Consider the following 18261-nt stretch of genomic DNA (forward strand, 5'->3'; position numbering starts at 1 on the left):
TTTAGCCATCCCCAGGGAATATTTTTCTTAATAACTTGGCAAAAATCTAAAACTCATGCTTATCAAATCTTCCTAAGTTCCTTCTGTCACCAGAATTCTTCCTAGCTTCCTATTATGTGAAAGAACTATGTAGGGCCCTGAGATACATTTGAGACACCAGGGTGAAGAAGGCACAAGCCTGTTCTTAAGGAGCTTATAGTAGTCTTATGGAAGGGGCAGGGGGGATATGCAGTTATAATTTAAAAAGTCAATATGTAATCATCAGTAACAGAATTAGGATTGAAAAGCATCCGAATACTTAGTAATAATGGGATAAAATAAGATGACACTTAGGAGGTTCTGGTGATCAAAATCAATTATATAACCAGAAAAATTCAGAAAGCCTTAGTTGATGGCAGCTTATGTAAAAAAGACATAAAGGTTTCAACTGAGTAGAACTCCATAGATGCATAAAAGTCAACTATGTAAAATGGCTGTTAAAATAGCTAACCTAAATTAATAGAACTATTGTGTCCAGATCAAGGAAGATAATAATCCCACTGCCTCCAATCCAGAGTTACTGGTGCTGTTTTATGAGGCTCATTTAAGAGGAACATCACAAAACCAGGAGTGTGTGAGTGTGTACCTTCATGCTTCCTAGTGGAGCAATGACAGTGAAGTATCTGTTAATCACATAATGCAAAAAACTGAAGGAATTGAAGACACGTATCTTAAAAGAAGACTTGCAGGTGAGCAGTGGAGGGGCAGCATATAACAGCTGAGATGAATGCATTTGAGCTGTCTGCAAGAACTCATGTCAGGTTCAATGAAAGACAAATGCTCATCCTGGCCTCCCAAGGTTATGACTATGGCTGATTACTGCCATGGTCAGGGTATAAGATGACTTGAATAACACCCAGTGGCTCTTATATAATTGTATATATTTTAGGAAGTGAAACTCAAATTCCTTCAACAGTACCTTCAATAATGGTACTTGAAATAGAAACTATGTTTCAGTCATTCACAAAAAACTGTCACATTGAAGAAGCATAAAGCAGAGGAATGTCTATTAATGTCAAATAATTAAACTAGCACTGAAGGGTTTCATCTTCTGCAATAGGAATCCTATGGGTTCAACCTCCTTAGGGTTGGTAACATTTGTGCAGTCAATATATTTTTCTGCAAGCCAGTAAGATATTTCAGAAATTTGACCTTTTTGGTAAAAAAAACAGGAATGTTTTTAAAAATTATAAACTTAATTTTTAAAAAATCCTCAGAGGTCATAGGTTATTACAATCATATACATAGGCCTTCCAAATTAATGAGAACAATAAAGTGACAGTGTTAAGGTATTTCAGAAGATGTATTTTAATAGTATGCCTTTAAAATGGATATAAAGTCTCAATGTGGTAAAAACATCTTGAAAATTACCAACACCTCCTCCTTTCTTTCTGTATACACAAAGGAATGAAAAGAGAATGAAAAAACTACCAAAAAGCAAAAACCATACCATGTGTATTTCAGGTGGATGAAAGCATTCACAGGTTGGTTTGTGGACAGGCATGGTAGCATAGACCCCCAATCAACTCAACTGCCCTTCTAGATGCCAGAGAGTAAGTAGCTTTTTAGTTGACTATGTGTATTTACCTATCCAGCAAGTAGGGGAGATACGTGGCCTGGCAAAAAGGGTAGACAAGAAAATTTACATATGTTAGGGCTTCCAGCTAAGCTATATGCTGAATAAATGGAGGAAACATTGACTTACCTGCACTGCCGAGCTGTTTATAAAACCTGTACTCTAAATGAAGCTGTGGAGCACGTGATTTTATTGGTTCCTGAAACCCAAGAAGAGAAATTGTGATCAGATTTAGACAGATTTTTCATTCCTAGGTTTTCAGAGTAAACCAGGGCTAAGACCACTTAATATTTTAGAGATGATATTCATATGTAATAGCATTTTCTTACCACAATTTCTCTTTGAAAGCACATCTAGGGGAAGATGAAGCTGAATTATATACAATCCCTGCCATGGATATTTAAAAAAAATACTCTGTATGAGACATCACTCAAGGATAGCTCTCTCACCATGAAGTATTTTTCTGAAATATATTCTCCTAGGAAACCAGGTGCCAAATCTTTTAATTAAATACCAGCAAGTATTTCCTTCTTGTTTTATTATGAATTTCGGGTAGCAAATGGTTTTATTATTTATAGAAAAATGATATATGCTCAGGAAAAATATTTCATATACACAAAAATTAGAAAGAAAGTAAAAATAATCTGAGATCCCATCATTTAAAAGAAAAGCACTATTAACATTTTGGTGAATGTTCTTCCAAATATTGATTTATACATATATTTATATATAATATAGACTCAAAAACGTATTTTAAATAAATGAGAGCATACTATATTTGGTGTTCTATGTCTTTAAATTCAACATGTGATGATGACATCATTCCATAACAGTAAGTAAAACTATATATTATTGTGTGTGTGTGCGTGTGTGTGTGTACATACACACAAACCTTAACTTTGGGACATGTGAACTGCTTTCAGTTTTCAATATTACGAATAAAGCTGTAGGAACAGTGTTATGTATATTTATTTTTACACTTTAGAGAATTAAAGACTGTAAATGCAACTAAGATATGTAACTTGTAACTTTAATTAATACAGTGTTCAAGTTTTTAAAAATAGAGTTTTCTAAAGATCCCAAAGATAAAGCAGCCATACAACCACACTTTGCTCTCTACCAAACTTCAAGAATTGGCTGGCTAATCATTCTGAATTGACAGTATATCAGGCAACTAGTTAACAAGAAAATCAAACATTACCCTGAAAGATACATCTGTATATCCATTAGGATGGCTAATATCAAAAACACAGAAAATAGCAAGTGTTGGTAAGGATGTGGAAAAATTGGAACCCTTGTGCACTGCTGCTGGGAATGTAAAATAGTGCAGCTACTGTGGAAGACAGTACAGCAATTTCTCAAAAAATTAAATATAAAAGTACCACATGATCCAGCAATTCCACTTCTGGATATACACCTAAAAGAACTGAAAACTCGGGCTTCCCTGGTGGCGCAGTGGTTGAGAGTCCGCCTGCAGATGCAGGGGACACGGGTTCGTGCCCCGGTCCGGGAAGATCCCACATGCCGTGGAGCGGCTGGGCCCGTGAGCCATGGCCGCTGAGCCTGAGCGTCCGGAGCCTGTACTCCGCAAAGGGAGAGGCCCCAACAACCTCAAAAAAAAAAAAAAAAAAAAAAAAAAGAACTGAAAACTCAGACTCAAAATGATATATGTAGACCCATATTTGTTGCACTATAATTCGCAATAGTCAAAAGGTGAAAGCGACCCAAGTATCTATCAACAAATGGATGGATAAATAAAATGTGGTTACATTTTGTTCTATACGTGTGATGGCATATTATTTAGCCATAAAAAGGAAGGACATTCTGACACATGCTACAAAATGTATGAACCTCGGGGATGGTATGTTAAGTGAAACAAGCCAGACCCAAAAGGACAAACACTGCATGATTCTACTTATATTAGGTACCTACAATAGTCAAATTCATAGACAGAAAGTTGAATGGTGGTTGCCAGGAGTTGGGGGGAGAGGGGAATGCTGTTGGTGTTTAATGAGTACAGAATTTTAGTTGAGGGAGGTGAAAAAAAAGTTCTAGAGATGGAGGATAGTGATGGGTGCACACCAATGTGAATGTACTTAATGCCACTGAACTGTACAACTAAAAATGGTTAAAATGGTAAATTTGAGACTCAATTCCTTATCAGATATATGATTTTCAAATATTTTCCCCCATTCCATGGGTTATCTTTTCACTCTGTTCAGAGTCCTCTGATGCACAAAAGTTTTTGATAAAGTCCAACCTATCTATCTTTTCTTACTGTGCTTTTTTGTGTTATATCCAAGAAATCACTGCCAAATCTAACGTTATGAAGATTTTCCCCTAAGTTTTCTTCTAAGATATTTATAGTTTTGGCTCTTATGTTTAGGCCTTTGACCCATTTTGAGTTAATTTTTGTGTATGATGTAAAAGGTCTCACTTCACTGCATGTGGATCTCCAGTTTTCCCAACACCATTTGTTGAAAAAAACTGTCCTCTCCCCATTGAACTGTTACTTGTCCTATTTTTAATATAGGCTCAAAGGAAGGAGAGTTCCACAGCTTCCCTTATTAATTCATGCTGGTGTTTAACAAGTTTCATGGTTTAGAAGGTCTTTATATGTAACTGCAATCTCCCTTACTGAAAGTTTAGCCTATTTCTCTTATATTCTCAATAACAAAGACAAAACAGCTCCCGAATAACCTGTGAATACTATAACAGCCATCTTCAAATAACAAAGCTATTCAGTCATTTCTTAAACTTCCTTTATTCAGGCAAAGTAACTTCAATTTTTTTAACCTTTTCTGTGGTCCCATTTTTTAGTTATTTGATCACCCCTGAAGGCTCTTCCTGAACCCACTTGAAGTTTTCTGCATTTTTCTTAAAATATAGAATCCAAAACTCACAGAATTCAGAACTTTCCTTGAAGTTATCTAGTCTACACCTTTGCTTCTAGGAAGGTTTTATCTAAATCAATTCAGGTAGGCTAGAATACTTCAAAGCCCTAAGGAGCTCTATGAAAGAACTCATACCCTTCTCTGATTGCAAAATCAGCAAGCATCAGAGTTGGCCTTCAAGTTTCTCAAGATTCTTGTATTCCAAAAAAATTTATTTAAGACTATACTGTAGAGTCACTTCCTTATTCATTTATCTCTTCAGCTACAGAGTCTCCATTCAGGTTTTAGATCTTCTAATATATCACCATCAAAGCAGCCAATTTCAGAATTTGTCTTTTAGCAAAATCATTAATAATTCACAAGAAACCAAGAGAGACAGTGATGACAAATTGATATGGAACCAGAGGTTGATCTAAACACTAGAAAGAGGAGTGTTCTTTCTGGAGAAACAGTCTTGAATTCTGACAAACCACAAGAGTCAATGAATTTTAAAAAACACAGATCCTTCTTCAAACTAATACCTTCAAACTTCATACTGGAAACATTAATAGGAAATATTCAATCTGATCTTGGGTAAATAAGTTAACAGATTAAAAAAAGCAATATCTCTTTAGAGTTATAGGGCTAAAAGTGGGTGTACACATCACATATATTCAGACATGAGGGGCTTTTTATCACAGACGGAAGGACTTACATCCTTCAGCCAACCCCTTCAGCACGTAGTCGTAGCCTGCTCAACCACCTGGAGCTTCAAGTGCTCTTCTGAAAGCACTATGAATAAAGGACACTGCAAACAATCTATAAGATTGTAAAAGGCAGTAGGATTAGCAGCATGGAGAGAAAACTTTTTAAACAACTGTTAGAAAACCTCTGTTAAAAAGAACCCCAGGGGCTTCCCTGGTGGCGCAGTGGTTGAGAATCCACCTGCCGATGCACGGGACACGGGTTTGTGCCCCGGTCTGGGAGGATCCCACATGCCGCGGAGCGGCTGGGCCGGTGAGCCATGGCCGCTGAGCGTGTGCGTCCAGAGCCTGTGCCCCACAATGGGAGAGGCCACAACAGTGAGAGGCCCGCGTACCGCAAAAAAAAAAAAAAAAAAAAAAAAAAAAAGAACCCCAGAAACCTCGGTGATAGGGGTAAAGGAGGGGTTCATCACACTAGTTTGTTTACACTGTATCTGATTTTTTAAAAAATGTTCCTAGAAATCCAAGAAACAAGAGCCCACAATGAAGATCCAAACAAAGTAGAACTGAAACACTACCAGCAAGGGCTTCCTTATATTTCTGTGCCAGATGCTGATTACATTTTCATAGAGGGCTGGCTATTTGCCAGAATCATGGTTATTCTGGAACACACATACCTGCCTGAAATCCTAAACTGACAGCAGACGGCTATCTTGTAGGACTGTAATGCTTAAGGCAAATTTTGCTGTTACAGTGAAAAGAGCTCAATTACTGCCATCATATCTCCCACAGAGAATACGGCCCCACAGCAAGAGAGGAGGCCCATAGACAAGATTGTCATCCTCTAAAAAGCCTTTATTTAAGGTTTATTTGAAAGAGAAATGAGGTACTGAGGCACACCATACTAGATGACATGAAGTCTATCTACCTTTAACTCTTGGCCATACAAAGAATAAAACTTTAATAAAATGTAAGTGAAATGCAATGGTCAGTCATGTCAATAATGTTATGCAACCTTATCTAAACAGGTCGACTAGTATGAACCTGGAAAGAGAAATCTAGATAGAATGAGTTGCCCCTAACAGAAAGCCTCAGAAGAAGGCTTGATAAATAAGGGGACAATTACAAATATACAGTATTGAGGCAACATTTTAAAGTGTTTTAGGGGCTGCTTCTCCCTATTACTAGTCCCAAAGAATCAAAATTATTCCAATTTACCAAAACAATAAAACAGAAAAAGTAAAAGAGAGATGAACTAGATAACACTTTCACAGAATAATCAAATTCCCATAAATAAAAATATACAGTTAATTCTTTGACATTCAAGCTGAGAAAAATATTTGGTCTGCATTGTTACATGCATTGCCTCTCTTCCTGCTCCCATTTCTCCAACAAAACTTCCAAGTCAACAAACAAAACACTTGGTTCCCAAGGAGCTAGCTACCTGCTCTAAGACCTGCTCCCTGTCCACCTCTTTGTAGAGAAACTAATCTGATGTCTGTCAGTTCTTCACAGGACAACTCTAACTCCTCCACAGACAAGCTTAATGAGAGGAAAGGACCGACCACAGAGCAGGTGTGGATGTGGTAGGGGCAATTCATTAGAAAAGAACAGCAATTACCACAAGATACTTCCTTCAACTATTAACGCCTCTGCCTTCCAACTAATAAAGCCCAAAACTATCTTCAGAGCCTGGGAAATGCACTAGGATTTATTAGGAGGACAATATTTATACAGTTTTATAGAAACTAGTTATATGAAGCATTTAATATGGCTAGAAATGGTTTTTCATCAACCTTAAATATAAGATAAAGAACTGTTTCTTCTAAAACTATTAATCCTTAAAAATAATAGAATTATTCTTTTTTAACAGGATGTTACTTTCAATGACCAGGTTAGTTATTCATAAGATTAGCACTGACAAAACTAATTGAACTCTTTGCTTCAAATCTGACCACATAATGTGTTTTTCACGTTTGACAGCTTTTTAAGGCAATGATTAGATGATCACATTCGGAAGTATATTAATAAATACCTTACATTTAAAAAATGGATCAGTCATATTCAAGAATAAGAATATGATTAAAAAAATAGCACTGTGAAAGGTACAAAGTTTACAGCAGTTAATAGGTTTTTCTTTTCCTTCCAGCTATGTTTTATTAACTTTTTTTGATTTATCATTGCTAACACTATAGTTAGCATCCTCTAACTATATAGTGTTTTACAGTATACAGTGATTCATCACTGTAACACTATATATATTTGAAGGAAATGACTATGTGGGATCATATGCAAGGAAAAATAACATTAGTATTTTTGTGAATGCTTACAATTATTTCCTGTAAAAAGATATGTGAAGGGTGAGAGCACTAAAACATAATTACCACAAATATAGATTCTACTCACCAGTTTGATAGCTACATATTCATTGGTGTAGAGATTTTTACCTAGGGGAAAAGCAGAATGTATATGTTTTAGTGACATTTATTCTGGGAAATGCAAAGCAAAATCTTAGCTTACAGGGTCATGAGAAAGGTCACATTCCCAACGCTGTTCACATATATGAAACAAGATTTGTAAGTGAAAAGCCAAACAGAGATAATGAGACCCAGCAAGACAAGAACAAAAACAGCTTGAGAATTTGAAATTTTAAGTTAGACATGAGAATCTTTTATTTTAAGGAAAACAAATCTCGGGGACTTCCCTGGTGGCCCAGTAGTTAAGACTCCAGGCTCCCAATGCAGGGAGCCAGGGTTCCATCCCTGGTCAGAGAAATTGATCCTGCATGCATACCTCAACTAGGAAGTCTGCATGCCACAACTAAGAGCCCACTTGTGGCAACAAAGATCCCACATGCCACAACTAAGACCTGGTGCAGCCAAATAAATAAATAAATATTTTTTTAAAAAAGAAAGAAAACAAATCTCTTTGTCTGTCACACACACATTTTGTTATTTAATATTTCCCAACTATAGAGCTATGAGGCAACCCAAGAAGAAGAAATGCCAGAATTACAAAGATAGAGAGATTTTAACTCTTGGCACAAAAAACACAAACCCTCATTTTTCTAACTCACTGACAAGTAAGGTTTTTTTATTTTTTGTCATGGTATTTAGTATCAACTTTAGTTGGCATAAAGGACAGTGTGAAATAAAACCAGTTATTGGCCTGCTCCTTCTGGAAAACTCATCTACTGTCTCTAAGTAGATGATTCTCAAAGCTGTTTTGACTCTTCACCAGAACTCAAGCTCTACATCTTCACCTATATGCAGAAATAGCTCTCCACCCAGACAACACTTAACTCAAAGTTCTTCCTGCAGTTGTAACCTTTTTCCTCTGAACTTCTCTACTTATAGAAATGGAATCAATATTCCTCTGTACTAGACATCTAGAGTCAGAACTTGGGGTGAGTATAAGAGCAACAACCATCAGTTAGTAAGCCCACACTACATGCTGGGTACTTAGCTACCTTTACCTCTTCAACTCCATTGGTCCTTGAAGGCTAATTTTAATTCCTTGTGAGTGCTTAGTATAGACCATTTAGCTCAGCCACTGCACTGGACTTCACATTGCTTCTTATATATTTGTCCTATCTTATTCAGCTGGACTATAAATATCTTGAGAGTAGCGATTTTATTTAATGGATCTATCAATGCCCTATGGTGCTTAAGACCATGTTCTGCACATCTCAGACATTCAAAACCTTGACTGATTAAAAGTTATAAGTACATATAGTATGACTACTTTTTAAATAATACATGGAGGTAAAGGTTATATATACACATAAACGTACATATACATATGTACATAGCTGAATATATATGCATGGAAAAGTATACAGAAAGATGTACATTAAGGTATTAAATGACTGTTTCTGGGCTTCCCTGGTGGCGCAGTGGTTGGGCGTCCGCCTGCCGATGCAGGGGACATGGGTTCGTGCCCTGGTCCAGGAGGATCCCACATGCTGCGGAGTGGCTGGGCCCATGAGCCATGGCCACTGGGCCTGCGCATGCGGAGCCTGTGCTCTGCAACGGGAGAGGCCACAACAGTGAGAGGCCCACGTACCGCAAAAAAAAAAATGACTGTTTCTAATTTTCATATAATATAGGTTGTTTTGATAATGAAAAAAAAACAAACCCTGCATTTTGGGAACAAAAGGCTGCTTGCAATATTGGTTATTTTTAACAAGCTCTAGACAATAGATGGCCATTATACTTTTAATACAGTTAAAATTACACCATTATACTTTTAATACTGTTATCAGTTTTCCCAGTACTTTTATGTGAAGAAGAGTACACTAATTTAGGAATAACTTTTGTCTGCAAACAACATTAATAGAGAGGATTCACAGATTGCCAGACAAACACCTAAGACATCATAAAGATGAATAACTTCTTTTTTAAAGGAGAAAAAGTAGAAAATAGCCATTTTTTTCCTCTCTATATTAATTGCATTACGTTCTAAAAGTTAATTTGTGTTTCTGATTAATGTTCCCACCAAAATCATTTTAAAAAATATGTTTGATGAAATTGTGAAAAGGATACCAACAACCGAGAGAGGATAAGATGAGGTAGTAACAGCCAGCTCCCAGGCAGATTAAAACTCCAGCTTGGCCACAGACTTCTTCCACGCGAAACAGGATGCTGCATAAAGATTTTTCAGGAAAGCCCTTCCGGGCACTGTATAAGCACTGTTATTGTGATCTAAAACTTATTTTAGCAAAGGGCTGACCCTAAAAACTTATTACTGCTTAGAGGAAAACGGTCAAGTTTAAAACTGTAAATGTGTTTGGGGAGGGGGATGTCTTTCCGAATTGGACACCCCCCCGAGTTTTAGCAGTAAGAATTACTGGGGGGTAGGGAAGTAGGGGCACCGAAATTCACCCCTTACTCATTTAGACTACAATATGACTTCACTGTTAAAGAATTAAATTAATTTTTGAAGTATATGCTTAAAGTAACAGATCTTTAATTCAAATAGATTACAACTTTTAAAGTGAATTGAGATGGTGGTATCAGTGTAAGCCTAGTAATCAATCTGGATTCTGATCTGTGAGCAAGAAAAGAGAGAAGGCAATCACAGGAGTCTCAGAAAGGATGTACTTTTCTTTCTTTCTCCCACCACCTCCCCACAGGGTGTGAAAAAATGAGTAGAATTTTAACAGTTGAAGAAGGGAGAAAAAGACATCTCAGGGAGAAGAAACTGTATGAGCAAAACAATAAAAATGAGAAAACAGATGGTTTAGGAAGAGAATGGGCAATGGTCTTGGGGTAGATGGACCATAAGTTGCACCATGAAGATCAGGAAGGGGTAGGGATGGGCAAGGAGTGGTTAGGGGAGCAAAAGAAACTAGAAAAGTAAGGGTGAGCCCACATTAGGAAAGTCTTCAATGCCATCTTAAAGCTTAAAATGAAAGGTTTCTGAGTAGGGTAGTGACATGATCAGATCTCTGATTTAGAATAACTATACCTCCTTTGTAAAGAGGTATAAAAGATTAACCAGAAAAATAAGACACCAGAGGTAAGGGAAAGTATTTGAGTATTTAATACCCCTCATATGCAAATATCAGACACCTAAGATGAGCAACACTCACTTCTCACCCTTCAGAGACTGCATTCTAGATCCTCACACAAGACCTTGAACATGGTGCCTCAAAGTTTGATAAATAAATCACATAAAGTGATAAGTGTTAAAAAAAAAGAAATATGAAAAAGTCAGTAGATGACTTAGATGAGGGAGGGTAAAGCATCTGGGCACAAATGGCACTTGAGGTGAGCCTCTGAGGACGAACAGGAAAGGATAAAGAGCATTTCTTATAAAAATACTAATTTGAACATTAAGGTGGAGAAATGATAGAAAATGCAGAGAATGTGATAAAGTATGAGTGGACCAATATGAAAGGAGCACAAAGCATATGGGGAAGAATGGTGTGAAACGAAGCCAGAAAAATCCATACAAACAGAGTATGAATAACGTTGAAAGCCAGCTTCTTACTCCGAAGTAAATACTTTTCCTAAATCCTCACTTTTCTTGAAGATTTGGGGGAATCCTTTTTTTTTTATAGTAAAACTTGCTCTATTATAGAAATTGTGCAGGGACTTCCCTGGTGGCTCAGTGGTTAAGAATGCACCTGCCAATGCAGGGGGCACGGGTTCGAGCCCTGGTCTGGGAGGATTCCACGTGCCACGGAGCAACTGGGCCTGTGAGCCACAACTACTGAGCCCACGTGCCACAACTGCTGAAGCCCGCGCACCTAGAGCCTGTGCTCCGCAACCGGAGAGACCACTGTAATGAGAGGCCCATGCACCACAGCGAAGGCCCACACACAGCAACAAGGACCCAACGCAGCCAAAAAACAAAGAAAGAAATCCTGCATAGTTTTCTTTTGGAGGAAGACCAAACAACCAACCAAACAAGAGTTCAAAGAAATCCCAGGCACTTATGGATCTGCTTATTCCAGAGTCTAGGAGGCCTCACCAATCAGAGGGGAACCTTTTCCTCATTTTCCCTGTGTTCAGCTGGGCAGCCCAGTTTTCACAGCTCAGTTTACCTTCAACAGTGTGACCTTTACATCTCCTGTGAAGGTGGGAAAGAGTAGCTGCCAGGCGATGCCAGGGAAGGAGGGAATTTAGCGATGCAACTGCTCCATATATATATATATGTATATACTTGCAACTAATCTTCCTGTTTTTAGCGTCTTCTGCATCCCAACTTTTTGAAATTCCTACTGTCTCAAATTCTTGAACTTATTGATATCTGGTGTATTCTACGTTACAAACTGGCCTACCCGTTAAATCATTCCGCTTTCTCTGGACTGCTAAATTAGTTACCACTTAACTGCTTTCCAGCTTCCAGAATTTTGTTAAAATTTCTCACCTGTTTTTATCTTCTCTCTCTCTCTCTCTCTCTTTTTTGGTTCCTGGTGGTTTTTATGCCTTTAAAAAAAAATCCCTTTTCTAGGGCTTCCCTGGTGGTGCAGTGGTTGAGAGTCCGCCTGCCAATGCAGGAAACACGGGTTCATGCCCCGGTCCGGGAAGATCCCACATGCTGTGGAGCTGCTGGGCCCGTAAGCCATGGCCGCTGGGCCTGTGCATCCGGAGCCTGTGCTCCACAACGGGAGAGGCCACAGCAGTGAGAGGCCCGCATACCACAAAAAAAAAAAAAAAAAAAAAAAAAAATCCCTTTTCTAAATATACATTATAAAACTGAGGCAGTGGACATCCCCTGGTGGTGCTGTGGTTAAGAATCCACCTGCCAATGCAGGGAACACAGGTTTGAGCCCTGGGCCAGGAAGATCCCACATGCCACGGAGCAACTAAGCCCATGCACCACAACTACTGAGCCTGCGCTCTAGAGCCCACAAGCCACAACTACTGAGCCCACGTGTCACAACTACTGAGAAGCCCGTGCACCACAATGAAGAGTTGCCCCCGCTCACTGCAACTAGAGAAAGCTCACGTGCAGAAACGAAAACCCAATACAGTCAAAAATAATAAATTAATTAATTAAAAAAAATAAAATAAAATAAAACTGAGGCAGCACTCAGTTTCATCAACTTACACATATATTATAATTAGTTATTCATGCATCTTTTTACCTCCACTAGGCAGTGAATTTCCTAAGGACAAGAATGTTCCACTCATCTTTTTATCCCTAACGACCAACATAGTATCTGATATATAGTAGGTAACAGTGCTTGCTGAAGTGAACCAAATTGACTTGATATACAGAGAAGGTTCTTCTGAGAAAGTTTTAGGGCAATTAAAAAAAAATTTAGTTTAGAATCAGATTATGGATAATCCTAAATGTGAATACAGGAGTTTTGACTTCATTATTCAGCTTGTGAAATCACCAAAGATATTTGTGCTAAGAGGAAACGTATAGAGGTGAAAGTTGTATTTTAAAAATATTAATCTGGGGGCTTCCCTGGTGGCGCAGTGGTAGAGAGTCCGCCTGCCGATGCAGGGGACACAGGTTCGTGCCCCAGTCTGGGAGGATCCCACATGCCGCGGAGCGGCTGGGCCCGTGAGCCATGGTCGCTGAGCCTGTGCATTCGGAGCCTGTGCTCTGCAACGGGAGAGGCCACAACAGTGGGAGGCCCGCATACCGCAAAAAAAAAAAAAAAATTAATCTGGTCCCAATGTATAAAATAAAAGAGACAAGAATACCTATGAAGAAAATGAACAGGAAGCTTTTATAGTAGAACATTTAAAGAATAACACCTACCACTTCAGTGTGGTTATGAGGATTACATGAGTTAGAATATGTGAAAGTACTTTGTAAACTGCAATGTCCTATATAAACCTAATTTTTATGACTTCTATTATCATGGCAGGTATGATGCAATAATTCCTGGAAGATAACTTTAAAAAATAGGATTTATAATCAAGGCATTTAGAAGAAAAAACTAACAACCTTTGGATTACATATAAACATGAGGGAAAAGGAAAATAGAAGGGTTAAAGTTGATGCTCTTAATTAGAGGAGAACAGAAAGAAAACCAGGAGAGTAGGCAACGATCGTTTCACTCTACCATGATGCCTTCCTCCAAGTTCTCACTAAACCTAAAAGCAGCAGAGAAATTATGAAATGCCTCTCAGCTTCAATTTTGTACCTGTATAAAAGAATATAAACACAGAAGCATAATGACGCAGCTTATGTAACACCAAACACGATAGCTAATACATTACAAAATGCTAGCTTGCTTTTGTTTGCTTACTTTCTCCGCTTATTTCAAAACAAGCTGAACACATGTCATCCTCTTAAAAAGCAATTATCCTTATTCCTAAGAGGCCCTGGAGGTGACTAGATAATTCTCCTGAGCTATGCATCATTCAAATGAATTCCTTTGCCAGGGGGCATCATTAAGACTGAAGAGGTCAGGGGAATTCCCTGGCGGTCCAGTGGTTAGGACTCCACGCTTTCACTGTCGTGGCCTGGGTTCAATCCCTGGTCAGTGAACTAAGATCCCACAAGCCATGCGGTGTGGCCAAAAAAAAGAGAAGACTAAGAGGTCAATACAAAACACAGCCAGGTAGAAGGCTAGACAAACACTAAGCCACTATTCTCAGTGATACACAAAAATTTTGCTCTGGAAGAATTTAATTACAAAGATAGAAGGTTACAATCCTGCCCATTTAAAATGAATGACTGCTTCATCTTACAAAAAATTATATATATATATATATATATACATATATATATATATATATATGAATGATATATCAATAATTGTGAGAAAGGCAGTTTACTGAACAGAAAAATACCATTGATGAGGTGGCATAATCCCAAGCAATCAAAGCTTTTAGTTGCTGTACAAAATCCACAATGCTTCCCAAGGTCACTTCCTGGCTATGGGTTCTTTTATTGTTAATGTAAAAGAAACTGCATTACATAGTAGTTTTGGGAGCTTTACATCCAAACTCAGCCCTTCTGAAGCAGCAGTCTTAGATGTGAAGCTACCCATAAAATCCACTGCATGAAGACTTCCTGTTTCAGTAAATCGCCTACAGAGACAACATTTATGGTAAGCTTCATCAGACAAAGCACTATTTCAAAGAACCAGCAGGTGTCAGTTCTCAGAGTCACACTGATAAAGGAACATACAAGCCTCAGGTTCCCAGTTTAGTTAATCTCCAGCTGTCAGATTTCTTGCCGTAAAGTGAAAGTAGTACATTTATAAATTACTACCTAGAACTTGTCAGAAAAAAAAAAAATCCAGCCAAATGAATGTGAGGCAATTAGTAGTTAAAACAAGAAACTGATCTATGGTTCAAGATGGTGGAGCAGAAGGACGTGCTCTCATTCCCTCTTGTGAGATCACTGGAATCATAACTAACTGCTGAACAATCATTGACAGGAAGACACTGGAACTCACCAAAAAAGATACCCTACATCCAAAGACAAAGGAGAAGCCACAGTGAGACGGTAGAAGGGCGCAATCACAATAAAATCAAATCCCATAACTGCTGGGTGGGTGACTCACAAACTGGAGAACACTTATACTGCAGAAGTCCACCCACGGAAGCAAAGGTTCTGAGCCCCACGTCAGGCTTCCCAACTTGGGGGTCTGGCAACAGGAGGAGGAATTCCTAGAGAATCAGACTTTGAAGGCTAGCAGGATTTGATCGCAGGACTTCGAGAGGACTGGGGGAAACAGAGACTCCACTCTTGGAGGGCACACACAAAGCAGTGTGAGCATCGGGATCCAGGGGAAGGAGCAGTGACCCCATAGGAGACTGATCCAGACCTACCTGCTAGTGTTGGAGGGTCTCCTGCAGAGGCAGGGGGCATCTGTGGCTCACCACAAGGACAAGGACATTGGCAGCAGAAGTTCTGGGAAGTACTCCTTGGCGTGAGCCCTCCCTGAGTCCACCATTAGCCCTGCCAAAGAGCCCGGGTAGTCTCCAGTGTTGGGTCGCCTCAGGCCAAACAACCAACAGGGAGGGAAACCAGCCCCATCCATTAGCAGACAAGCAGATAAAAGTTTTACTAAGCTCTGCCCACCAGAGCAACAGCCAGCTCTACCCACCACCAGTCCCTACCGTCAGGAAACTTGCACAAGCCTCTTAGATAGCCACATCCACCAGAGGGCAGAGAGCAGAAGCAAGAAGAACTACAATCCTCCAGCCTGTGGAACAAAAACCACATTCACAGAAAGATAGACAAGATGAAAAGGCAGAGGGCTATGTACCAGATGAAGGAACAAGATAAAACCCCAGAAAAACAACTAAATGAAATGGAGATAGGCAACCTTCCAGAAACAGAATTCAGAATAATGATAGTGAAGATGATCCAGGACCTCAGAAAAAGAATGGAGGCAAAGGTCGAGAAGATGCAAGAAATGTTTAACAAAGACCTAGAAGAATTAAAGAACAGAGATGAACAATACAATAACTGAAACGAAAAATACACTAGAAGGAATCAATAGCAGAGTAACTGAGGAAGAAGAATGGATCAGTGGCCTGAAAGACAGAATGGTGGAATTCACTGCTGCAGAACAGAATTAAGAAAAAGGAATGAAAAGAAATGAAGACAGCCTAAGAGACCTCTGGGACAACATTAAACGCAACAACATTCGCATTATACGGGTCCCAGAAGAAGAGAGAGAGAAAGGACCCAAGAAAATATTTGAAGAGATTATAATTGAAAACTTCCCTAACATGGGAAAGGAAATAGCCATCCAAGTCCAGGAAACACAGAGAGTCTCATACAGGATAAACCAAAGGAGAAACAAACCAAGACACATAGTAATCAAATTGGCAAAAATTAAAGACAAAGAAAAATTATTGAAAGCAACAAGGGAAAAATGACAAATAACATACAAGAGAACTTCCATAAGGTTACCAGCTGATTTCTCAGCAGAAACCCTACAAGCCAGAAGGGAGTGGCATGACATATATTTAAAGTGATGAAAGGGAATAACCTACAACCAAGATTACTCTACCCGGCAAGGATCTCATTCAGATTCGATGGAGAAATCAAAAGCTTTACAGACAAGCAAAAGCTAAGAGAATTCAGCACCACCAAACCTGCTCTACAACAAATGCTAAAGGAACTTCTCTAAATGGGAAACACAAGAGAAGAAAAGGACCTACAAAAACAAACCCAAAACAATTAAGAAAATGATACTAGGAACATCCATGTCAATAATTACCCTAAACATGAATGGATTAAATTCTCCAACCAGAAGACACAGGCTTGCTGAATCGATACAAAAACAAGACCGATATATATACTGTCTACAAGAGACCCACTTCAGACCTAGGGACACATACAGACTGAAAGCGAGGGCATGGAAAAAGATATTCCATGCATATGGAAATCAAAAGAAAGCTGGAGTAGCAATACTCATATCAGATAAAATACTATAAAATAAAGAATGTTACAAAAGACAAGGAAGGACACTACATAATGATCAAGGGATCAGTCCAACAAGAAGATATAACAATTATAAATATATATGCACCCAAAACATAGGAGCACCTCTATACGTAAGGCAACTGCTAACAGCTATAAAAGAGGAAAGCGACAGTAATACAATAAGAATGGGGGACTATAACACCTCACTTACACCAGTGGACAGATCATCCAAAATGAAAATAAATAAGGAAACAGAAGCTTTAAATGTCACAATAGACCAGATAGATCTACTTGATATTTATAGGACATGCCATCCCAAAACAGCAGATTACACTTTCTTCTCAAGTGCGCACAGAACATTCTCCAGGATAGATCACATCTTGGGTCACAAATCAAGCCTCAGTCAATTTAAGAAAATTGAAGTCATATCAAGCATCTTTTCTGACCACAGCGCTATGAGATTAGAAATCAATTACAGGGAAAAAAACGTAAAACACACAAACACATGGAGACTAAACGATACGTTACTAAATAACCAAGAGATCAATGAAGAAATCAAAAAATACCTAGAGACACATGACAACGAAAATACAACGATCCAAAACATATAGGATGCAGCAAAATCAATTCTAAGAGCAAAGTTTATAGCAATACAAGCCTACCTCAAGAAATAAGAAAAATCTCAAATAAACAATCTAACCTTACACCTAAAGGAACTAGAGAAAGAAGAATAAACAAAACCCAAGGTAGTAGAAGGAAAGAAATCATAAATATCAGAGCAGAAATAAATGAAATAGAAACAAAGAAAATAATAGCAAAGATCAATAAAACTAAAAGCTGGTTCTTTGAGAAGACAGACAAAATTGATAAACCATTAGCCAGACTCATCAAGAAAAAGAGGAAGAGGACTCAAATGAAAAAAATTAGAAATGAAAAAGGAGAAGTTACAACAGACACCACAGAAATACAAAGCATCCTAAGAGACTATTACAAGCAACTCTATGCCAATAAAACAGACAACCTGGAAGAAATGGACAACTTCATAGAAAGGTATAACCTTCCAAGACTGAACCAGGAAGAAATGGAAAATATGAACAGAACAATCACAAGTAAGGAAATTGATACTGTGATTAAACATCTTCCAACAAACAAAAGTCCAGGACCAGATGGCTTCACAGGTGAATTCTATCAAACATTTAGAGAAGAG

General features: G+C 38.4%; 1 protein-coding gene across 5 annotated transcripts in view; it reads right to left on the reverse strand.

The window, feature by feature from the left end:
- The window catches only part of CSNK1G1 (casein kinase 1 gamma 1), a 153682-nt gene that overhangs the window by 70413 nt on the left and 65008 nt on the right, over window positions 1-18261 (reverse strand). For all 5 annotated transcript variants that reach the window (XR_014015435.1, XM_081229539.1, XM_081229538.1 and 2 more), the window contains exons 3-4: window positions 7599-7639; window positions 1745-1814 (exon numbers count right to left, since the gene is read on the reverse strand). Coding sequence is in view for 4 of the 5 variants with exons in the window: in XM_081229539.1 (XP_081085665.1) it covers window positions 1745-1814; window positions 7599-7639 (111 nt within the window). In the remaining variant the exon portion in view is untranslated. The remainder of the gene's footprint in view (window positions 1-1744; window positions 1815-7598; window positions 7640-18261) is intronic.

This window comes from Mesoplodon bidens (genome assembly GCF_964165515.1).
Source record: "Mesoplodon bidens genome assembly, chromosome: 3".
Taxonomy (NCBI): domain Eukaryota; kingdom Metazoa; phylum Chordata; class Mammalia; order Artiodactyla; family Ziphiidae; genus Mesoplodon; species Mesoplodon bidens.